We start from the raw sequence: 25,518 nt of genomic DNA on the forward strand, positions 1-25,518 counted from the left end.
TGTGCATAGGAAAATTACCCATTCACTGATGTAAAAACATATACATCTCCAGGATATCAGCTCTTTGTTCATTTAAACAGGCACTGATAAAACACTGAGTAGTGAGGAATATGAAAGATCATAAAACACTTTTTTCTTTGTGTTTATTTGATTCTATTAAAGACATAATGATAAGAATGACCCCGATTTAGCCGCAGCTTCAGCGTTGTTTTCAGAAAAGTCCCACCCCTTTAAGTGTCTCCACCAATCATTCTTGGAGGCTTAATCATAGGTCATCAGTCTGACCAATCAGAAGTGGTTAAAGTCTTCACTTCCTTGTTCCGATTCTGCTCATAAAGTCTCTTAGTTCCAACAAAAATACCAGCTAAAGCTCGTCTTTATCGGTGTAGCTTTTCACAGAATCCGGTGTCAGACCGTGGAACAAGTAAACAAAACAATGAAGCTCAGAGAAGCGAGACTGTCTGCCTTCTGCTGCAGTTTTTAGCACTACGTCTCCCATGATGCATTGGGTTAAAGTGACAGCCTCTCCTAGTTTAAAATAAGTCTTCCATGTTAAACCTCTTGAAACCACAATGAACACAAATCACACCATTTTTAAATCTTCTTGATGAAATCAGAGGTTAACAGTTTAGTTCTCCTTCAAGGTTTGTGTTTATTAACAGCCAAACATCCCAGAGTTTGGTCCAAGTCATCTTTCTAACTGAAACACTTTTCTGATAATGTCTGGATTATTTTATATGTTAAACATATGAAAAAGTAATAACAACCTTTAAGAAACAGGATCAAGGTGAAGTGGCCAACGGACACAATTAAACTAAATTCAAACAATTTAATTATCTAAAAAGAAATTAAAAAAAAGTGTTAAACTTTTCAAAGACTTCATCTTTGATTAAGACAAGAGAAAAACTAATGAAACTTCAACATGTTCACTTTTTGTGTAGCTACAGAAAACATAAATATAATGTTAATCTTTTTATCAAACATATCATATAATTGTTCAAAAATTACAGTTGCCTTTGAACTAACATTGAAATAAATATTTAAAAAAACAAATCACTATTTAGAAAGAATATATTTGTTTTTTTGTGAGGTTACATAAAATTACATGTTAATAAACTGAAGGGAAAAACAACTACCGGTACCAGGGTAAAATGTCAAATAATTTAGTTGAAAATTATTACGGAAAACTAACTTAACTTTTGTTACATATTTTAGAAAAAATATGCCACAATTGTCACAAAAAGGCATGTGAGATTGTGGAGGGACTGTCCATCAATACAGACTATGAGTTTCTCCTTTTTTCCATTTTTGGATGCTGGTGTGCCGTGGGATTTTTGTCAAGGATAGAGTGTGCCTTGGCTCAAAAAAGGTTGAGAAACACTGCTCTAGAGGTTCATGCGGCCACCTTAAAGGACGTCATGAAAAGGAAACATACAATTTTTCGTGCGTGAGGTAATTGTGAAGTATTTTTAAGGATAATGTAAGTTGCACGCATTTGTGATGAATGGGTGATGCTGTGTTACGGTGCCATTACGCCACACTTTAGTCAATGGTAGGGTGCGAGTACTGGCTCCTTATTGACCACGTGCCAATGCTGCAAGAACGGGGTGTGCAGGTGATAAGTAAATGTCCGTAGGATGACAACACAAACTACGCAGTGATTGTTTAATGTCCTAAATTATAGCAGTCATGCTGTGAGCGAGGAGCACACACGTACCATCTAAACAGCACTAAAGGAATCCTTACACAGTTCATAGGGTTCAGGGGGGGGGTGCGGGAGGTGAAAATCTGTAAGACACACCTGCATCTCACCTACTTCACCCTTACTTACCCAAACGTGTTGTACAAGTGTTTACTATCACCGGCCACGCCCAACATCCCAGTATAAAAATGTTTTTAAACATTTTAGCTCTACGGGCTCACAGAGCGCCCTACAACCTTAATATTTTATGCGAGACACCTGTGTGTTTATTAAAACTTAGAACATTCCTGCACAATTTATATCATCTATAATGCACTAAACCTTGTTTTTTTATTTCAAACATTTAATCAAAATTACCTTTAATTTAATTACAGTAAATAAGAGTACCAAATATATCCTACTGTGACCTACTGTGAGAGGCCAAACTAGATGAACCGACCTCTGCAACGTTTTGATCCCACCAAAGTTTATCTCAACAAAAGTTAAAGATGAAATACGCAGAGTGTTGACCACCCCAGGAGATCTGAGCGCTCAGATATCTTTCACCAAGGTCTGAGGCCTAATTGGCTTGTTAGGGCTTGTCCTGAACATTACTGAAGGTCAAGGGATGCAAATGTGAGATCTTAATAAATGTACACCACATGACTGCTGGCCGAAAGCTCAGCATATGCCAGTGTCTCTAATCAGCTTCCTAGCGTTCCAGAAAATTATATTAAATACTCCATCTTTAAGGTTTAAACAAGTTACCTGGACCAAAGTGAAAGATTTGATCTGTGACTTTGAAATTTTGGAAAATAAAATATTATTACCAATATTTGACTTTACCTGAGATGTAGTAAAATAAGTGTAAAAGGTTTAAAGTTTAAGACAATAAGTGATGGCAACTTTTGACAAAATGCCAGGGCTACTGCTGTTAAACATACAGAGATACACTTATGGAATTAGTATTAAAAAGGATGGAAAAGAATGATTGATTTGCTAAATCGTTTGCTGTTATATCTGTCTGCTAAATTTGTCCTGAACCTTGTGTTTTGTCTGTATTCAAACTGGCATAAAGGGGCCAATTCTGTTACGAACCAAAACTTGTAAACAACACATGACTAAAGAACTCTTCAGTGATTGGCAAGGAACTATGAGGGCGGGTCAAAACAACAAGCAAAAGAGACACATGCTGCACTTTACAATCTTTAACAGGACAGTTAACTTTTAAAAAATGTATATGTCAATTACCATTTTTAAACGTGGGGAACACTTTTTACTTGTTACTTTGCTTATAACAGAGGCATGCTACAAGGCGGTCACTGCCAAAGAGACGTGCCGTGTGCTTTAACCCAGAGGATGCTAGCAACTCAAGTTCTGAGGAGACGTCGGTATGAAGGTATTCTGATAAGTCTTTATGAAATATTGATTGTCAGGAAAACAGGGAAAAGCAATGTGCATCAATTTAAAAGTCGTTTTAATGAACCTCCATTCATCTGACCACTTTTCAATGCTGTGTCTCACCGTTTTTAACGCTGTTAAAATAAATGTTCTAACAAGTAAACAGTTGGACAATTTTTACTGCTCGATAAAACAACAATCGGTGCTTTAGATATGTCCACGACTCATTTGTTGCTTTATTCCTACTCTGTTTACGTCAGCTACGGTGGCCGTTTTGGTTCAGTTGTTCCGCTCTGAGGAAGGATTGTATTATGACTAAGGAATCTCAGAGCGAACCGAAGCTCTGTCCCATTGAAAACGAACTGAGACCACCTTGAAAGATGGGTCCGAGAGCGATTTCTGATCCCAAACCAGAGTCCGCTTGGGTGCATTCAGACTAGATTACGTGGAAAACAAACTCTGGTTCGCTTTAAGCGAACCAAATGTGTACAGTCTGACAACACCCTTATGTTACATTTACACCAATACACATTTAAGCAACCAAAAGTCATTGTAAATGTGCATTAAAGCATGTTTCGGGCTTTAAATCTCTTGCTTTTACATGTTGCTACCCAACTTTTTAGGTCCGTTTTCTGGCTCTACATACAAAACATGTGGTCATTAAATGCACGTTTGGTACGTTTTGTGCATTTTGTAAGTTAAGCCAGTTAAACTTTGACCACTCAGGGACTCGGACTTGGTAGTGATGTATTGGTAGCGTCCTTTTCCAAATACGGAAGTGCAAACCGTTTTAAAACTGATCATGAAGGAGAAATTAATAATTGCGGTTTGTGCCCAGGAGAATTTTATGACACCAAGTCTGTTTCAACATTTCGCACCAACCCTCTCTCAAATGTAGACACGTGCGCAAATCTGGTAGCTACAGTCCAATGTAAACACCAATAAATACACTGCGACAGCCATTCTCTAACACTGAAAACTCCTTTTTTCTTAAAATTATTCAAAGTCCATTGAAGCATGGCCTTTAATATTTGAGAGCGCATCACATGTCTGGTGCATATGTAGCATTAGACAAAGGAAAATGACTTTATAAGGGGAAAAATACTGGTATAGCTCCGTTTTATTTCAAGATCCAGAGTTGTCATGGTGAGTAAGTAGAAGTGAGGACCTAAAAGTAGACTCACAGGTGGGAGGCGGATGTGTAAGGAATAATTCAACTTCAATTAAAAAGCAGCATAAAGATTGTCCGAAAAAACACCTGACACTGGTCCATTATTTTACATGAACATTGCATTTTCCCAAATTCGTCTCCTCTTTATCTTACTTTGACCCTTCTTGCTATTACGATTTGACACTGGATAAAAAAAGAGAGCAAGACTAAAGAGTGAAGAGTCTGGAAGTGAAAGGATTATGTGAAGTTTGTGTAAGATGATCCTCGTGTCTCCTGCACCTTTAGGTCAGCAAGCTGAAGTGTAGTCAAGAGTGAGTCAAACTTAACTCCTCTGCCTTTCTTTAGGATGAATAAAAATTTTAGATGCACTGTAGGTACGGATGATCAATGATCCCTGATATTATGGTAGAAAACACTTCTAAACATGTTTTGTTGGTCCAACACAACTCTAGAATCTTAATAGAATGACTTCTTTCAGCAAGAACAGCTAAACTTTCAGAGCTTCTTACTCAAAGTTTCTGTTTTTTTTGTAGACTTGAGTTGACCTTACGAAATAAATTTTTTCTCGACTTGCTTTGGTGTCTATGCCAAGACTGCCTACCAATACTTTTTGCAGAATGTCAATACATTCGGAAATGATCAATACGAAACAGCAATTGAATTCTGCATTGAAGTTGGTTTGAAAATTATTTTAACCTTTTACACTGAAGCTTTAGCTCCATCATGGACATTCTTTTGAACTACTATAATTCTTTAACTGTTTACGCAATTAACGTAGTTCCAGCTGATTCTGAAGCGGAGAACAGCAGCTTAGCGTTGATATACACCACTTTACAGTAATCAATGAGAAAACGGCTTAATGCCGCTACTTTACCAACATAAAGTTAGTAAAGTATTGATATGCAACATTTTTACTAACATTAAGCAGTGGAGGGGCTACAGAGGGGCAAGTGGAGGGCAGCTGCCCTCCAGCGAGAAGGTCCGCCCCCCCATATTTGAGTCAATATTAGTATCGTTATCAACAACGATGAAGAAATTCTCAATGCAAGCTTCTTTAAGCATTACACTTGAACTTCATATTAGAAAGGGATATCGAATTGTGTATTTATATTGACAAAAGTTTAAAGAATTTAAAGAATTATTTACAAATATATAGTTCCTGTTGTCGTGAAGGTCCAGTATGTTGATTTACGGTATTTGATCTCTTTTTGTGCTTGAATTCCACATTAAAGGTGCATATTTATCTTTTCATGAATTTCTACACATTTTTGTTAATTTTTGCTACGAGTAATAGCAACTCAGCTAAAGCAACTGCTGTTTCAGTATTATTAACAAAAGCAACAATAATAGAACTGTTTGAAATAATTAAATAATTTTGATCCTTTCTTTTGTAACACTGTTCTCATTTGCCACTCTTCCAAAGTCTTCTGCCCCCCTCCCCCCATATAAAATGTTTTAACTCCGCCATCTTTCCTGGTGTAAAGTGACATAAAGATTCCATTGGTATTACATTAATGGTCAGAACAGTCAAAGACTTATGGTAATTCAAAAAGCATGTGTTATTTAGGTGTCCGTGGCAACATCTCTGGTGTTAGTGTTAAACAGAGCCAGCTGTGGTTCACTAACAAACCATTAGGGGTGCTACTGCACAAAAATATCAATTTCTATTCAACTTAGGAAATTGTGCAGAAATAAACATACTTGCACTGCAGTGGCAATAAAATATTTTTACCTACCTGTATTTGACTATACTAAATATCTATTGCTGTTAGTTTGAACTGTAGGTACAACATACGCTTATTTTACTTTGACTTTTAGGTCTGGTCTGATCAGGGGATTGGTCTTTTGACTGTTACTGTCAAATTCTAACACCTAACAGGCTTGTTTTTCCCACTAATCGTCCCATCTCATTGTTATAATGAGACCTCACAAGTAGGGCCAAAAACTGGCTCAACAAAACCCAGTGGGTCACATGACCATAACCAGGTATTTACAGTCATTGGATGTGACAATAAATGCTGGTTTTCTATCTTTTACAAATCTCAACACAACACTGATTTTTCAGCAGATAAATAGTTCAAGTACAACTTTAAACAACTTAGAGCAGTTTATCGTCATAGTATTGGCCCTCGCCAAAAGAAAAAATAAATAGATTCTGATATTAGACATAAAAGCAAACCTCATATCGGTGCCGCATTTAGATATGAACCACCAAATGAAACTATATTCAGAACAAGAGTCCCACAATATTACTCATTTTTCTTGGGATTTTAATCATGCCGTGACGTCAGCTGACATTTTGGAAGCCGTCTACCATAATGGCTGTGATCATAACAGTGTGAAAATGTTATAAAAGAATAGACTTCATTAGAGTGTGTGCAGGCGGAGGCTTGGCAGTGGGAAAGGTAATGCGGTCGTGCTGATTGAGGGGAGGGTGTATGTGTGTCCGTGAGAAAAGAGAAACAGGGAAAGAGAGGAAGGAAAAGTGTGTGCGAGTGTGTGTGTGTGGGTGTGTGTATGATATGGTGACTGCGCTGACTGCAGCATTGCACCAAGGAGAATGGAGGGGGAATATACCCTACAGAAGGAGGGAGGGAAGTGAGGAGGCAGTGGAGTTTGTAGAAGGAAGTGTGTGTGCACCGGCATATATGGGCGCATGTGTTCTTGCATGTGCATGAGCAGAAGTGTTGGCAGAAGTCGTCGGTGCCAACCCCACATCCATTCATCTCCCTGCCTTTTTTCTCCTTCCTTTTCTGCCTCCTTCCTTCTTTTTCTCTTTGTTCATTGCTATGTGTGCGCTTGTGTGTGTTTAGATATCGGCATTGGGTTGTGTGAGACTGTTTTACTGCTGAGGGAGACAAAGTGTTGCAGTGATATCAGGAAAGGTGGCTACAGGCAGCATCTGAACTTCTGTTTGCAACAATGCAGAGTCCTTATCTGAGGCCAATAAACCCAAATCCGCACCTCCACTCCAAAGTGAAACAAGTCATAATCATCCTTCATGTCTTTGGTTTGCTGGTAGGAAAGTTGGACTCAATTTTGGCCTCTGCTCTGTAATTCTGGGACTTTAATCTCCATGATAGTGCAGTAATACACAGACACTAATAACAATGTGAGTTTATTAGATGGCAGAACAGTTGATGAAAAGTAGCGGGTGTATGTGAACCCCTTGATATTTACATATGAGCGTGCTAACGGAGATGTGCGCGCCTGTCGCAGCCTAACATGTGAGCGCGGCTTGTGTGTTTTCAGTGGGAGCTGAATCCCGGCGTGGGCTGTGCTGGCTCAGCACTTTTCCTCAGCCAATTAATTACAGAGAAGCACTGGAGACAGAGCGACATGTGGATCTCACACACACACACACACACACGCATACACACACTGCTACATCAGAGCACATCATACCCAACGCCTCCCATCATCATAAACGCGCATACAGTAGTTGTTATGGGTGACAAGGCTAAAGAAGGCCACTAATTTGGTGACCAAATTAAAAATCTAAATGTATGCAGATAATTTAGTAAGTTATATGGAAGATTTGGGGTGCTGGGAGATTTTATTGTTAAAAAAAATTCCTCTAGTGTGTACATATTAAAGACCCATTCCAATGAAAATAGTGGTTTTGGTATTATTAACATATTGATGATGGAGGTCATGTATAAAGATAATTAAGGTCAAAATGACAGTTCTTGCTCAAAACTGTTAGGACTGGATAGTTTCAATATTGCTCGCCATTTTTATGCAGCGGTAAGTTCAGCTAGTAGAAAAGAGTTTAAACAGAAAGGTGATGGGAAGTGGGGGCGGGCTAGTTCTGCGCCAACGATTCACTACTCAACAGGTGAATTTCTATTGAACTACTGTCACTCTGCTGAAACTATGTCCACTGAAAAAGCCCAATGCCGCCATAAAACAACATTTTATGCGGCGATAAACGCTCTGCTTGAGTGTCCCATCTCCCTTTCTGTGCCAGCACAACAATTTCAGAAAAGAAAGTGACCCTTAAAGTCTGTGCTGTTAAATGCACCAAACTTTTGTCCTGATGCAGCGGAGCAACCAGCGGAAAAAGTTCCGAAAAAAGTCCTGCAGTGATGCAACAAATGGTTGTTTTGACAGGTTTTTCTGGATCTTTGTTTCTAGAAATAAATGCAACAGTGATTTAACCCACAACTATCCAGTTATTGTTATTTTATTTCAGTAAGCCAACCCCACATATAGTTTAAAATTAACAAAAAAGAGAACAAGTACTGTAAGATGTCCTGTTAATAGGATGCAGCAAATTAATAATAGAAAATAAAAAAATCCTATTAGTGGACAGACAGACTCAAGGTTTCAGTTTGTCTCTTGCCAGACTTTCCTGTTTTTTTCTTTTTTCCATACTCCCTATTATTTAAAACATTTTTGTCATTTTTGGAATTCTGTGAGTTTTCTTTCTTTCCTGAGATTATTTTGTACTACTTTGGTCTAACTTCCAGCTTGCAATTATTTGTGAACTGCTTTTTTTTTTAATTACCTAAATTGAGGAAGACAATAACAAAAAGAAGTTAGTGACAATGAGAGGAAGAGATCATTAAAGTAAAAATTAATTTAGGAATAAAGGGGTTTTTAAAAGTTAGATAAGGGCGGTCAAAACATTATATTATGTTTATTACTTTTACCTTTTTCTATGAGATTTACTTTGTCTTTCTTTAATCATAAGCTGAAACTGGTGCTAAAATGTCACCAAAAAGCGGGTTTTTATCCAACACCATTTGAACTTTTATTTCTTTTGAAGCACCTAAACATAATTAAGTGTGTTTGCTGCAGGAAAATTCCCTGCTGTGTTAGCCAGAGGAAGAGCAGCTTCCTCCAAACGTCGAGTGTCTCTGCACAAAGCGGTGCTGCTGCAGTTAAATCAGGAAGCATTCTACCTCACTGGTATGATTAGTATACTGCAAATCTCAATGGATAAGAAAACGTAATAAAAACACAGGAGTTTTTATCTTGGAATAAGCCAACTCGTCTCATTCAAATGGCATATTTTATGTATTTCATTTTTATGTATTTCATTTATCTTTTTCAGCTGCATCTTATGTGCCTATTTATGTCAAAGATGACCTGTCATTTTCTTTAGAGGATTGTTGATACAGAATAGGAAATTAAAAAATATATTTCCAAAATCCGAATATGTTTGAAACTCATTGGGAACTCTATTGAAGCAGCATAGTCATAGTGACTAATTGCAGGTTTCATGCCACAGTATTTACCTTCAAAGCACAAAAGATGCAGGAGTCCTCCATGCACTTGTGAGTGGTCAGCTGTCGAAAGCTTCTGCGGAAGATGTCAAGGTGCCATAAAACCTGCAAGACAAAAATGAAGTAGCTCTTAGTCACTCATTCAACTGGAACTGTTCTCTGGGTTTCTTCCATCATTTTTTTCTGCCTATTTACCTTCACAGCTCTACCCGACTGAGTGTTGGATGGAATAAAAGATTCTTTTCTTGCCTTTGCAGCACAAGTTTCAAAATAAATGCATGCAGACTGAGGACTGCAAAAAAGAAATGAGCAAACCCACCACTTAAATGTCAACAAATCTGAAAAAGGAAGATCCAAGTTCCCAATTTTTCAAGCATCTGATCAAAGTTCACTTCTTTTCCTGTAGTCAGCCGTTCATTAAACTGCAGCTTTGGTGGTCTCTTTATTCATTTGAAGTGTGACGGGATCCTTCTAATGTAACAAGCATTTTCTAAAACTGATTTCAAGATCCATCTCTCAAAAGGAAACAGTTTGATATAACATGAATCCCTTCCTTGTCAGAGTAGAAATCAGAGACTGATATCCTGAGTACAACAGCAGATAATTTTTCTGCTGTTGCAAAAGTAAAACTTTCCAGTCAGCTGCATCTTCTGATTCATTGTGTTGTTTCTGCTTTACATTTGAGCTCAAACGCATCCAAATCTGCTGCAAATGACCCCTCAGTTACCTTCATACTGAATCAGACATTGCCATGGCAACCTCAGCCTCCATCCACTTTCAAGCAGACCTTTCTGGATCGGCCAAACTAATTTTCACAAAGGAGGAAATGGCAGTAAACTCTAGGTCTCAATTCTATTTCTTTCTCTTTTGTATATTTTCTGTTCTATTTGATTTTATTCATACATTTGCAAATATTTTCAGAGTGTTTTCCTCTGTGTAAACCACAGTAAATTCCTTCACACTGAAAAATAGGAAGCTAAATCGAGTTTTCTGGCACTGCAAAAATCAAAGAACTAAGTGGCTGCAGAGAATCAGCCTGAAAGTCTGCAGATCAGTTTGGCTGTCAGCCATTTTTAGCTAATTGTTTTAGCCAGGAGGTCCCACTGAGCATGCTCCCTGCTCCTTAACCTTTTATAAATGATAGGCAAAAGCAGATGTGAGAAGAAATGGCACCTCAAAGATATTAACAGGAAAAAAAACTAGAAGAGAAACAAGGTGACTACTCTTTTTATTTTTTGTATGCAAAAAAATGAATACGATGTATTAATTCAGCTCACTGTAAGATAATATTGACTCAACAATGTCCTTCAGGACCTCTGCAGAACACACTGGACCATGCATAAAGTTTCCATGTAAGCAAAAGACGAGCACACAGCAGAGGAACGGGTAGCAACCTCTGCAAATACAGGCCTGCACTTTTTGGAGTGTGTGTTCAGGAGAGTGATAAGTGGAGGGAAGAGGGAGCGGCGGATGACAGACTGCATGCTGACGCCAGAGTTTGCATTCTATCTTTCTCTCTTCGCTGTTTCTCCTCCTCTCTTTTTATTTGGTCGTGATGAATCGACTCCCTGCACGGCACTGCAGCAACCACAAGGAGGGCAGACTCTCCCCATACCGTCCCTCTGTCAGGCCCTCTCTGATTGCACCCCTCTTTTACTTCATCTATCTCATTCTTTACTTTTTAAGCCTCAGGCATTTTTTGGTTAAAAAAAAATGTCCTCTTCTTGGTTTCAGGAAGGGGACTTTGCAGGAACTATGAAAACAGGAACTGAATAAAGTCATTTAAGAGAAATAAAGTGTCAAAATGTGCCATATATTTGAAAGAACTTTAAATTTAAGTTTGAAAAACACTGAAGTGGGGATTTTATAAAAAATTGAGTGAGGTTTATGTAATAAAATGCAAAATATAACATAGATTTTACATTTAAAGGGCACAGAAAATACACATTTGTTTGTTAATATTCATTGATAAATCCTGTGGTCAATAGGTTTTTTTAGTATGTTTTTTATCATCTAAGTTGTGTATTTAAAAGATATTAAAACTTTATTTACATTTACTTTTTTTTTAACACAGTGTTGATTGAAAATGGCATTTTCTGTGAGAAAGATTTTAGCTCTGTCTTAGTACCTGCAGGCTTATATATTTAAAGGTTTTTACTTATTCTTGCTTTTTTCTGAGACTTGGTTACATTTGGCAACTCATCCAGGTTAAGGATTTTGGATTTTATATTCATTTGCAACACTCGGGTGACACTGCACACGCACACACAGCTGGTCCTTAGCAAACCCATATCATATTTGTTATATTTCATTTATAACTTCCCTGTTTATTCAATTTTATATTCATTTTGTTTTTAGTTATTTATGCAGCTTTGGCTTATTCAGAGTCCTCGGAAATAAATTTCATTTGAACCTCATGAAACTGAAAAGCTAAAACCCCCGTGAGTGTTTGACAGGAAAATGGTCATTCCGTTAAGCAAAAACATCGGTGCAATCCCATGATGCTCCCTGACTGCAGTGTCGAGTATCTAATGTTAGCTGTGGGACTGCACCAAAAAAATGCATGCAAGTATGGCTGCAAGATGCACTTCACACGGGGTGCTAAAATGTTTAAAATTACAGTTTAAGATGGAAAATAAATATATATATAAATATATATATATATATATATTCCTTCTGTTGGTAATTTCCCACACAGAACGTAAGAAAGTAACGAAACAAAAAAATTAATAAAAAGGAGGAAAAAAATCTTCTTTTTTTTGTTAGAACAATATGCGTTATTTAAAAAATAACAACTTGCCTGACTAGGAAAAGTGAAAAGAATGAAAACAAAACCTTACTAGGTACTACTAACAAGTTGACCCGATGAGATCTTTTTACTCAGTTTTAAGCTGGCCGTTGGAATGCACGCTTTGTGGGATCTGTTTACCCACTGACCAAAGCGCACTGAGTGAACTGAAAGCATGGATCGTAATGTAAATCAGACCAAATAGTGCACCGTTGAGGCCCCAGTACACCGGTGATCAACCACCTTAATTACTTCTTGAAACACCCATTTTTGCCTCTTTTGACAAATATATATATGACTTTCTCTGTTTGAGATAAACATAAGCTATAGTGGGGAAACGTCTCCTATATCAAGACAAATGTAGACTTACAGAAGTCAATTCATCACAATACAACATCCTGTCACTTTTGGAGAACACACAGTCTTTAGGGACACTAATGTTGCTCCTGTTGACCCTGCAAGGACTGTTATATATTATACAGCTAAACCTATATGTCTGCTCATTTGAATGAGAGTACAAATGTTTATAATTACTTTTTTTGAAGACCAATTTCTTGGCTTTGGCCTTCAAACTACTGTCAAATCTTTTTGTTATGTTTGAATTCATTTTGTGGTATTTTATTATGTCTTTTAACTTTTTACAAACTACGGTAGTCTTTTTTATATGACCTGAGTGATCTTGTGCCTTTGGTCCTCGGGTTTTAAAGACTTTATAAATAAAGGGTTAGGGTTAGGCTTGGGTATACTTGGGTGTTTTAAAAAGGTTTTTTACAATTCATATTCTTATTAAAAAAAAACGTTTTCTATGGTTCAAACCTTTCATTAAACCATTAAACAGATCTTTCTAATCTTACTCTTCCTCACACGGCTGTCCGTGTCAAATCTCTGTCCTCCATGTCCCAACTTCCTCCTGTTCTAGTCTCCAGTTACATCATCTGCTCAATTTTGGGATACTTTTTTGTTGCTTTTAGCATGATACTTTTATCATTTGCAACAGCCAAAATTCTTTAAAGAGAACTGTAAACTGGTTAACTGCAAAAAAACTGAAACTTAAAAAATATGTAATTCAGAATTGAGAATTATAGCTTCATTCTGTTATCAGCATTTGATGACTCTTGTCATCAATAAGCAGGCATACATAAATATTTTATAGTAAAAGGCCCTATAAACAGGGTGAACCTCATCTCCCCCACTGTCATACAGACTCCAATCGGCTGTAATCCTCTGCAGTATAAAGTGGATACAGCAACTAAATAGGGGTTCAATTTCCTTAACCAATCCTGCAGTGGACCTAAAAAAACTAGAATTACCACTAAACTGTTTTGCTTGGTCACATACTGAAAAGTTGCTTACCCACTTTGTATTTTTTCGAACTGCAGGGGACTGCAGCATTGCATAATTGGCTTCACAGCTTCCAGTTAACTTCTGTTCAAGTCAATCCAGCGCATGATGCAGAAGAAAAAAAATACTCTCAAACAATCTCAGTCATACCAAATGTAATCTGGCAACAGGAGATTCAAAAAAATTAAAGCAAAATTAATAAACGCTATTATCAAGAAAAGTCATTCATTTAAAAAAAGAATTGAAGTAAATTACAGCTGCTTTTAATAAAAGATCAAGGGGCTTCATGTAACTAGAAAAAAAACAAATTAAGGTACAGCTAAAAACCACTACATTAAATAACAACACAAACACTAAGGCCGAGCACTTAGATTCATGTTTCTGTATGTTTATGGCTGCTGGCTCCTCATTTAGCTATTTTACCTCTCTCTACCTGTGTGAAAAGCTGCTGTTTGGACCTTTTTGCCGTCTTGTTCTATGAATTTTCCCAGAACAAATGCACTCTCTCTGCTGCTGATTGTGCTGCTGCTGCCACACAGCAGTTCCACTGCAGCAGCAGCAGCAAGTTCCAAGAGAACCCCTGAGGGCAAAAGTGAGTGGTTCTCTGTTAGCACAGCACGGTGAAAAAACTAGGAACTGTTTTTGTGCAAAATCTCTCATGACTAATAAGAAAAAACACCAACTATGACCTTAATTATGACATTTAGCTTTGTTTTATTGGCTCAGAAATTGTTCACAATACTGATAATTTTCAATGTTGTCAGCCAAAGTAACAAATAAAACTACTTAAGTGAAGCCTTGCAGCTCATAAAGCAGCGTAAACTTTAAAAGGTTGCTGTTCAAGTGAAAATTTTATGCCAACACACATGAATGGCACACGAAACAAGATGGTCCGCACACACAAAGTCTCACAAAAATGCCCTGCCAAAAGCAGCTCAGTCCTTTCCCACAGTTTATCCTCGTTCATCTGTGTCCTGCTAAACATCCTGGCTTCTGTGTGTGCGTGTGTGTGTGTGTTCATGTGTCCTTGGCGTGGCCCACTTCTCTCGCTGCCTCGCATGCATCCTTTGTTGCGGCACTTTCTTCACCTCTCAAGTAAACTTAATGTCCTTCACTTTGTCTTTTTGGTCTCCCTCCCTCCTTTCCTCTCCTTATACTATTTTTTTCCTCCTTACCTTACGGGACTCCTTCACTCCCTTCTTCCTCCTCTCAGCATCCTCATCAGTCTTCTCCTCGTACCTTTCATACTGTATACTCCGCATCCCGTTTTCTCGTCTGATCAGACTTTCCCTCGTAGCATCTATCCCTTCGACTCTCACCAATCTTGTGCCCGATCACTCCGCTCCCACTTCAGCAAACTCCACCCCCCCCCCCCCCCCTCTCTTTATCAAGACAGTAGTCAAGGAACGTGTGTGTGTGTTTGTGTGTGTGGGAAACATTTAACCTGACTACGCAAAATCTCAAGGACCTAAGCGCTGCAGAGGTGTATTCCCTAAATCTTTGAGTGCATCAGCAAAAGATCTCATGATTCAACGCCATAGTTTCAACACCCACAGAGGTACCCCATGTGCCCGTCATTTAGTGAGGTTGGGGCGAAAACCTTTTGGTCAAAAGGATCGTCAACGCCTACCTTCAGCAGAACTCTTGCTGAGGCAATAGTATTGAGCTATAGTTGGTCCTCGAGCACAATGGCGGACACACGACTAAAGGGGGAGCTGTCGGGTGAAGGAAACTTGAAGGGATCCTATGAGCTATAGGAACATCAGCGGCTCGCATTTAGTGTGTAATTCTGCAAGTGCATTGATTGTGGAAGTGACATTTTTTGTACTGTTTGTGTGTTTTCTTTTCCCTTAAAAACTTCCTGCTGTCCTGAATTAATATTAAACAAAACATTTGGTACCCATGAATGAATGCCAAGGTTCTACATACATACCTCAAGAGTCAATATATAGTGTACTTTGATTTGCTAAAGTAAAACAAAGGAGTCGTTCGTGCTTACATCTTTACAACCCAGAAAACAAGCACCTAAACATATTTGATATGTGGTACAGCCATCGTAGAGCAGTTCTCTAATCCATCATACTTAAACACTACACACCAAACTTTGTCCAATCAGAGACTCAGATTTGATAGTGACGTATGGGTGGTGTCATTTTCAAAAGTGCCAACCGGTTGAAAAGTGAACATGAAGAAGAAATTAATGATTGAAGTTTTTCATGTGTTGGAATAGAGGAAAAAGCCTGGAGCAATAGTCAACATTTCTCACCAAGCCTCTTCCACCTTTAGGTGGCACACATGCGCTGGCAAACAGTAGAAAAAGAATAGAAGAAGAAGCCCCTCCCTGCTGCTCCCTGCTTGTCCGGTGTGAAGACCGTATGGCGCATTCATGAAACTGCATACAGCACGTTCCTGAACCCACAACACACGCCTGGTGTATGTGTAGCAGCAAAGTAAATCCAGAACATAAACCCATCTTAGGAACGCATTAAGCTCTAATGGACAGACCGTAGTAGAAAGTCTTCCTTTTGTTTCTTAGCACTTAGTCAACAAGTCAACTTCCTGCATAGGTCTGTAAAATGACCATCCCCGTTAAGGCTCTGATTTATATCAACTATGTGAGCAAAAGTCTGACTAGTGTAGATTAGCACTAGTTTCCTAGAGTGAGTAGGTCCAGATCGTAAGAAGTACTAAGAGGTCACAAATGAACTTTGGAAGATCAGAGAAAAATGCTGTACCATCAGCAGTACCTTAGATAAGGAATCCAAAGTAAGTAAACACAGCTTTTATGGTTGTAGATACATCCAAGCTTAACAAGAGCCAAGTGTGGCAATGAACAGGAATCTGAACAAGAAGCTGGGCCAAACGGTACAAAGAAGTCCAAATCTATTCAACATACCTACATATACAAGGGCCAAACACACAGAGACTGCAAGATACCAAACACGAAAGAATAAATCAACAAAAAAAAACAACTTCAATTCAGGTCATTTTCTAAATGACAAGTTAGAAAATGGGAACTTTCCTTGAATAGCAGCATAACCTACAAGATAAAGAAAATGAATAAATAAAATAAACAAGCCGGGTTTTTTTATGTCTTGTATATTAAAATGTCTAATGGAAAACAAAACAAACTGCATGTGTGTGAGCAGTTGTGTGCCAACATCACACACAGACATCACCAGCAGGTTGCAAAGGCGAGGGCCAAGGCCAACCAAAACACGCAAACAGTTGTTAAAATGGCATTAATCCCATCCCTACTGCAGTGTGTTGGCTGGATGGAAAGGACTTTAAAAAGTGGAATCGTAAAATACGACAACATTGTGCACGTTATAAACTTTGAAGTCTGGGAGCTTCTGTTTTAAAACAATGCTAAGCAAAATCACAGAACTGAGGACGGTAGTGGGCGAGAACATCATGCAGGGTATTCAGATCAGGTGACTAACTTATCTGGTCAGCAGGAAACGTGTTTATCTTTTAATACCTCCAGATTGCTCCAGTTTTTTTTTTGTTGTTGATCAGACTGACCTGCAGAGCGCTGTTGAGGAAGCAGCTGTTCTGTCCCGGCTCGTTGCTCAGGCCCTTGCTGGGTGCGATAGAGGTCATGGTTCTCGGGGTCACCAGCCCCTGAACCCCGCTGGCTGCTCCGCCGCCCGACGCAAAGTAGTTCCTCTTCCACGACATCACTACCTGGACATCCCCGTTTCCACGGCGAGGTGGAGATAGGGCGGCGCAGAAGCAGTGGCCTCTATGTCACTCCCATGGGAGAGAAAAGTGGAGAATGAGAAGAAAGAGGAGAAGCAAGATGTGGAAGGAGGTGGAGGAGGGAGGAGGAGGCTGTAGGTTGAGATGTGGTGGGTCTTAGATGGGGATTTGGCACCCATACAACCCTTCCCCTGTCCAGCCGTGCTTTTACTTTACAATCTGTCCACTAGCAAGAGCCAGGGGTTGGCTTTTTTATTTTCCTGCCTTTAGGTCCATGGAATTAAAAGCGTGCGTTTGAAGGCATAAAGGCTTTTCCAAAGAGTTCTTTAGCAGATTCTGTCAGATGAAAGTGGATTAGGCAGCACAGCTGCTCCCATGTGAGGACTCCAGTCTTTTTCCCTTTTCGTCTATCTGCAAGACATAAAAAAACAGCATGTCAGCACTTGAATACAGAGAAGCAACCACCTTTGATGAGATTATACAAATGTGAGACATTAAAACTGACTGTTCGCTTTTAAAATCAAGGTTAACTTTAATCTAATCTGTCGGATTTTGCATAAAGGTGTATCTCTCTATGGTAAATTGTATGTATTTTTCCTAACATCACACTGTTTTCAGATCATAGTAACTTTCTGGGGATTTAATATAAAAATCTGGGTTGTGTCAGGCTACAGACATGCAAAGAACTGTTAAGTCTGGTCATGTAGAAGCAGCACCTTTCAAAGGAAATGTGTGGATGTAGATTTTTTTCAGAGGCTGATATATATTCTGATATAGACTAATGTAAATATGGCAAATATCAAATACGTTTTTATCATTATTCTAGGGGGAACTTTAGGATTCTATGAATACATTGTATTGGGTCAGACCTTCCAAAACAAAATATAATTTTTCGCACAGGGCACATGTAAAATGTAGCTTTAAGGGTAAAAGTCGTTGCATATTTCCCTTTATTAGCTCTTGAAATCTCTCAAAACTCTAAACATTTTGATTATGCCAAAACATTTTAGAGTTGTATTTCAAAAAAACTCTTTGAAAAATGTTATAACACTGTTATTACATGATTTAGCGGTTTCCATTCTTTAAATCATTTTAATTATCTTTTCTTTTTTCAACGTATTTACCATTCTGCGTTCAAAACTCTTACGTTCACACATAGCTATGTAGGTTTTTATGACCCTTTTTGGGCTTTAGGTATAAAATGAGCCCAAAAATTGCAAGTTAAACCAGCTTGAATTGTGACCAATCAGGGACTAGGATTTGGTATTGACGTGTGGATGGTGTCTCTTCTAATCCACACAAGTACCAACCATTTGAAAGTTGATCATGAAGGAGAAATAAAAAATTGTGGTTTGTGCCCAGACAGAATTATTTGACACAAAGTCTTTCATTTATCTGAATAGAGCTGTAAAACAAAAAGCCTAGTTCAACATTTAAAAGGTTTGAACCGCTTTGACATTTCACACCAAGCCTCTTCCAACTGTAGGTGGCAGGCGTGTGCTGGTAAACAGCAGTTCTTGAATGCACGGTAAATGCCTGATTTGTACGCAGCTCTTTGTGTCACTGTTTTTGGCTGACTACAGCTCGTTCGTTTTCTTGGAAGTCTAGATGCTCCCACGCTGCTGAACGGCATGATGGTTCATCTTCATGGTGAGCTATGCATTGGGCCACAGCAGAGTTCTAGCGAGCATTCATGCATTCCAAATAAATCACACTATTAGAGAAAAATAAAAAGACTGGTGATTATGAAACAACCCAGCGTGACGGTGCCCCTAATCAGAAATATCAGAGCAGAAATATACACCCCACAGATGTATTAGCACAGATTTGGAACCTTATAGAAAACTCTGATCCAATAGACTTAACAGCGTTTATGGCTGTCAGCTCATTGTTGCTAGATTTTGAGGTCTTTTTGCTGCTACTTCATATCCAGAAGAGCTTTAGGTGTTTTATCTTGTATCGTGGATTGGATTGGGAAAATGACAAACGTCAACAGCAGAAATGTCCATCAGTGACCCGACACAGGAACTTATCAGAGGTCTGTTATGTCATCTCATAATCGGCGCTCAGGGAAATATTGAGAAGCTTATGACAGTGCAAGTGTTCCAAAGCAAAGACTGTGATCGTGGGTGATGATTTCAACAAATCTGGACGCATTTGTCCCAATACAATGTGTGTGTTTGGGTGTGTGTACATGTAGTTGTGCAACACCAGTTATTTAACAAATCTGCAATGCCCCCCGACCTTCTCTTCCTTTCATCCATATTTTTCCAAAGGCGGTACAGTTTCTTTCCCTACAGCGCCCCATTGGCGAAAGGCTAGAGGGCATATGTGTGCTGCAATGAGCAGGTGAGCAGCATGGACTGATGCTATGCTGACGCCCACACTCCCCTTTCCCCTTCTCAGCTCATTTATTAATAAACAAATCTAAATTGCAAGCAGCTGAAAAAAAAAAACAGTGTGGCAATAACTGTGCAGGTTCTCCTATCCAGCACAGCATCTCAAGCTCATGTGTCGCATGTGTTCGAAACGTGCACGTCTCCTGCTGAGCCTGTGTAGAGTCTGATCACACATCCTCATTCTGGCCGAACCCCACCGCCACACACAACTAAGATTTCTGTGGTAAGCCCTTACTGTAGTGCTGCTCATGTGTGTGCAAGTGTGCATGCGAGTCCCCACATCTTAGGCTAGTTACCATGGAAATAGGCCAAGCAGCAGGCACGCAGGGGGAAAAGCCGAAGCATGTGATTTAGCAGAGAGACAGACTGTGCTGCACTGGCTGAGAGCGCGTTCGCAACACACTCGTATGCTGGGATGGAGAGTGATGCTGATGTGTATTGATGGGGGAGACTTCCTGGAAGCCAGAGCGAGTCAAGGCACAAGTCAATCAAATTCCTTGACCCCATATATGGAGACCAGGCCCTCAGATGCAGCACAAGACAGCTATCACACACTAGAGATTTTACCTCAGTGATGTTTACTCGAGGACATTGACGTAAACACTGTGTTTGTGGTCAGCAAAGCCTGAGTATGACTTCAAGCTTTCCAAAGATTGGGTTTCTGTCAGTAAAGCTCTTAAGGCTACAGAATAGCTTTAAAAAAAAGCACCCTGGAAAATGTTGGGAGAGGATTTGCCCTTTTATGTTTCTGCCACTTTTTCAAAAAAGTATCACAAAGAAACTAAAGGCAAAATCCAATTGCAGATAGATTTCATAATACCAACAACCTTATGCAATAACAGGGACTCGTTTAGTGCATTAATATTTCTGTGGCAGCACATTGTTGATTGATTTTATCCTAAGGGAAATGTTAAAAGACCACATTTGTGTTACAATTCTTCTTCATTGATGATCAGAGTTAAATGAGAAACTACAAACAGTGGGGGCAGGTGCTAAAATGCCCTTTCTCAGTTTATAATAGACCTGTGTATCCATTTGACAGCAGGCGATTACTTGTAGATCGATAGACGCCAATGGGGCCACAAATAGTTTGCTGTTTTTATGGATCTACTGCTGCTCTTTTAACAGTATTGTTTTTAGTTGTGATTTAAAGCAGATTTCTCCCATTCTCCATTCCTTGTTTACATCAGTTTTTCTTTTTGTGCAGCATTTTCACTCCCATCTTGTCATCCTCTGACACCCTTTCTCTGCTATCATCGTTTCTGTCTCTCATGCTCCCTTTGAGTGCTTTTCCTAGCAGTGGCAGCAGTTTATCTGAGGACAGAACCAGGGGGATCCCTGAGTAAACCTTTGATCCCATCTGCACTGCAGTTCTGACTGAGAATCCCGTAACCTGTGGAAAAAAAATCACAGCACATTTCTTTGTCACTGAATTGGCCACAGGTTTGTACGGCATTCAAACAACTTCTCAAATCCATGCAATAGGATATCTGCCATAAAAAATAATTTGAAATGCTTGTAAAAAGGAAGTCAAGCTCCACTTTGCAATTGCTTTATTGCAGCTTGTATAGCTTGTTACGAACATGAATGAATAGGAAAAAGCGTTAAGTGTGGAGACCACTAAAGTTATCAGTTGACAATGTCTTTCAAAAGTGTTAAAGACTCTTATTCATCATTAGTCCAGCTGCTATATTCCCTGTGGTTTATTAAAAATACATCAATTAACCTCAAAAGGACAATGCATGTGAAGGAATTAGTGTTTTTATCAGATGACCCATGAACCAATACAGGAGATAGTTCTAAAAAACAACCTTTCTCTTTTTAAACCTTTGTGAAAAAAATAAGTTGTACTATATAATAGTATATAATAGTGTGACGACTCTGCACTTGGATTTTTGTGACGGTTTTTCAGTTTTTGTCATGTTCTGTTTACCTTGTCAGGTTAAGGTTGATCATCCATAGTTGTATTAATTCAGTAAATTACCCTCAGTGTATTTATGCATCTGGTTTTCAGTTCTCTATTGTCAGGTTTCTGGTTTCAAGAACACCCAAATAAAGCCAGTCTTTCATTTTTTTTCAATTCCCAGAAAAAACTCCACACGGAATGAATTTATCAAAGAGCTACTAGAAAGGCTTTGCAGTGAGCTTGTTCTGCCACATACCGAATCTCAAATCATTACATGTAATAACATCAAAAGCTTCCCTTCACACTTGCCAAGGTGTCAAGCCCAGCGCATGAACGAAAACCACATTGGCGCAACATCAAAAATATGACCTCGCTCAGAGTTGATGTAATTCGTGCCTGAAAAGTCCCTTCATGACATTTTAGAGGAGCTTGCCCATTTCTCATTAGTTTAACTTTTACAAATGATTCCCATTTTCTTATCCACCCATCTTTTATTCCAGCTTTTTTCCAAGCAGAGACATGGGAGTCCTGGAGCCTATCCGAGTTACTTCAGGACGAAGACAGGGTACACCAGGGTACACCAGGGTACACCCGGTACAAAATGTTAGAACCTGGTTTATTATTCTGAGGGGTAAAAAAACGCATTTAACAGTTAAAACTTTGACCTCAGAAGGGTGTAGCGTCATTATAACAACAATTCAGTTCATATTATAACTTGTTGTTGCCAATACAATTCATATGGTAAATGGTAAATGGCGTAGTTATATAGCGCTTTTCTACCTTCTTTGAAGCCCCAAAGCGCTTTACAGTCACAGACCCATTCACCCAGTCACACACACATTCACACACTGATGGCGGCTCTGCTGCCGAACACTGGCACCAACCATTCACCAGAGGCAAGGACACTTCGACAGATTGGCGGGCAAAGCGGGAATCGTAACTGCAATCTTCCAATTCCACTGCCATACCCATGATACGATTTATAGTCAATACTGGTTCATTTTGAACAATCCGGTTTGATGCAATTGAGTGATCTAAAATCAATCCAAGACATCTTTAACCAAAAATTCAACCAGTGTGACTCAGAGATGGATATCTGAGTACTGAACAGTGCAGTTGAAGATTTCCAGATTCCTTGAATTTCTTGCAAGATAATCAAGTGTCAATTAAATATGTGTACAAACAAACAAGTAAACAGGAATCAATGGCGAATGTATTAACATTTTAGTTTCATAAAGTTCAGCCCACTGTTGTTTTTCTGCATAAACTGAACATTCTGAGAACATTTTTACCACACTGTATGCAAAATTCAAAGTGTCCCCACACATTGGACTAGAATGATGGCGTGAACATTTTTTGCTACCCTCATATGTGTCGTGTGGTGTTATGGCACTTGGTCGTTTTCACGCTTTAGTAAAATAAACCTCACGTGTCCAAATGGGGTTTTCCAAGAGCAGTTTCATAACTATTTGCCTCAGACAGATGGATCTGGTTGGATCATAGAATAAATAAATAGATGAATTGATTAAGCTGATTAATCGTTACAACTCTAGACGCCAAAGTTGGATTGAAGTTTTATATGTAATCATTTGATACCATTTTGGGATGAAATGTCACCTTGTTTCTCTCTTCCTGACAGAGATGCAAGTGTCAAGCTAGCAGAACAAAGAGGTGTCAGTGAGCACAATGCCCTGTCTTTCCTCACTGTCTCCAAACAAATGTCAAGTTATTCGGTAAATGACATAAAAACCTTGTTTATAATCTCTTTCTTTGCCCATGCGCAACACTCTCTTCTCTCCCTCCCAATCACTTCATTTCGTTCAGCGTCTTTCCCTCTTTTGAACTGACCTCTATTTTCCATTTTCATTCACTCTTTCCACCTTATCTCCCATTCATCTCTGTCTCTTTCCTTTCAGTTTTCCAACAGTTCCACATGCATGGGCTCACACACGCACACAGCCAGTGATTTCCCTAAAACTAGGTTATGTGTAACTTCAAATAGCTTTGGTTGACAATAGGAACAGCCCAGAGTTCATTTGCCCCTCTGTGCCTCTTTCATGCTTGTCTGCATAAAATCTAAAGTTATAAATGGAGTAAGAAAGTAACTCTTCCTTTGTTTTGATTTTACAAACCAGGATTTTTAAAAATCCTCACATTCAGCCAAGAAAGAAAATACACCATTGATGTTCTTAAAATGTTCCTAAAATTGCCTGGGCCATTCTTAACCGTACTATGCCATACAGATTGCAATTGTTTCTTAAACTTTGTTCTTTAAATGAATGCAACTGACAGAGATATATATAAAACCTATAAATATACACTGTATATTTTGCAAAAAATACAACCAAAGTCATTTAGCAAAAGTACTTCCATCCATCTTCTAAACCTGCTTAATCCCTTTCGGGGTCACGAGGTTACTGGAGCCTATCCAAGCTCCTGTTGGGTCAAGGCAGGGTACATACACCCTGAACGGGTTCCCAGTCTGTCGCAGGGCCACAAAACCACACACTCATACCTAGGGACGATTTAGAGTCATCAATTCATCTATGAAGCATGAATTTGGACTGTGGGAGGAAACATACACTCTCTGACATACTATAAATCTTTGACAGTTTACATGATCAACGTAAATCAGATGATTCTTATCTGGGGGGGAAAAGAGGCTTTTCATTTAGCTTTGCACCGTTAAGTAACTCTTCACGCTTGTACCGTAATTTACAGACTATAAGCCGCTACTTCTTTCAAACACTTTGAACCCTGCAGCTTAAACAATGTTGCAGCTAATTTCGAGATTTTTACGGGTTAACCCTTTGGAACAGATGGGCGCCTGAGGCCATCCTGTCGAGCGGCTGTGAGATCAGGGTGATAAAACTATGTCTGAAATAAACTTCAAATTGTTTTAGCATTCTGTGATTGATATTTTATTGAATGAAAGAGAGAATAAGGCAGTTGTTTTTAGTTTTATGGCAAAAGCGATCTTTTTATTTTAAAGATTAGATCAAATGGCTGCACTGTGGAGTGGAACAGAGCTGCCAGTAATCAGAATTCCAATAACGAGGATGCCGATCATTATTTTATTTTTGATGGGGAGCGACAGGATTTTTCTAGAACAACAACAACCAGCATTTTCTGAAAATTTCAAAACCTCTGCACCGCAAAAGTTCCGCTCGCTGCCATTGGGCGAGGAGAACCTCTCACCCTGAATACACGGTAATCAGACACACCTCCCCTTTTGAGGTACTGTTCGCAATATAAATACCCTATGTTAAAACGTGGACTTTTGCAATTTATAGAAAAGTGCAGCCTATATATGTAAAATATATTTACAACAGCTGAAAGAATGTAAACGTTGGAGCTGGTGTTAGCAAGTTAAAATGCAGTGAAAGCTTCACACAGAAAAGAGTTACTTCAAGTAAGTGCAGCTAAATTTGATTCTCAGAGGGTATTCAGATTGGACAGATTTGGTCCACTTAAAGTGAACCAGAGTTCGCTTCCCCCGATAATCCAGAACAAATTTTTAGTCTGAATACACCCAAGCGGACCCTGGTCTAGGACCAGGAACCACTGTCATTTCTGACCAATGAGTAAAGACATCTTTAGTCATGTGGTTTGGTTACAAGCTTTGGTTTTCATCGGGAAAGGTGGCCGGTAGGTAGTCTTAATACATACCAAACGTAAGGTTCAGGACTTGATCCCGAACAAATTAAGTAGATTTGATTCCAAATAGTTATCCTACTCTGAATCCCCTCTTTGAATTCCATTATCATCCTAAATGAAAGTGTCAGGATGTGATATGCCACCTTTTTCTTCAGTTTTCAGAGATGAAAATCCATCCTATGAAATTAAATGTGCTAAACTTCAAAGCTAAGGGAGGGCTACTTTCTTTTTCACTACTATG

General features: G+C 38.9%; 1 protein-coding gene across 6 annotated transcripts in view; it reads right to left on the reverse strand.

Annotated features, from left to right (window-relative positions):
* LOC105356575 (inactive ubiquitin carboxyl-terminal hydrolase 54) overlaps positions 1 to 25,518 on the reverse strand; it is a 74,300-nt gene that overhangs the window by 42,756 nt on the left and 6,026 nt on the right. For 5 of the 6 annotated variants that reach the window (XR_002872057.1, XM_023949176.1, XM_023949178.1 and 2 more), the window contains exons 2-3: positions 17,139 to 17,726; positions 9,497 to 9,589 (exon numbers count right to left, since the gene is read on the reverse strand). Coding sequence is in view for 5 of the 6 variants with exons in the window: in XM_023949176.1 (XP_023804944.1) it covers positions 9,497 to 9,589; positions 17,139 to 17,294 (249 nt within the window). In the remaining variant the exon portion in view is untranslated. Of the gene's footprint in view, positions 1 to 9,496; positions 9,590 to 14,788; positions 14,909 to 17,138; positions 17,727 to 25,518 lie in introns of those variants that run through there. The other variant, XM_023949179.1, reaches the window with a different exon arrangement.

The sequence above is a fragment of the Oryzias latipes genome, chromosome 19 (assembly GCF_002234675.1).
Source record: "Oryzias latipes chromosome 19, ASM223467v1".
In the NCBI taxonomy this organism is placed as follows: Eukaryota; Metazoa; Chordata; class Actinopteri; order Beloniformes; family Adrianichthyidae; genus Oryzias; species Oryzias latipes.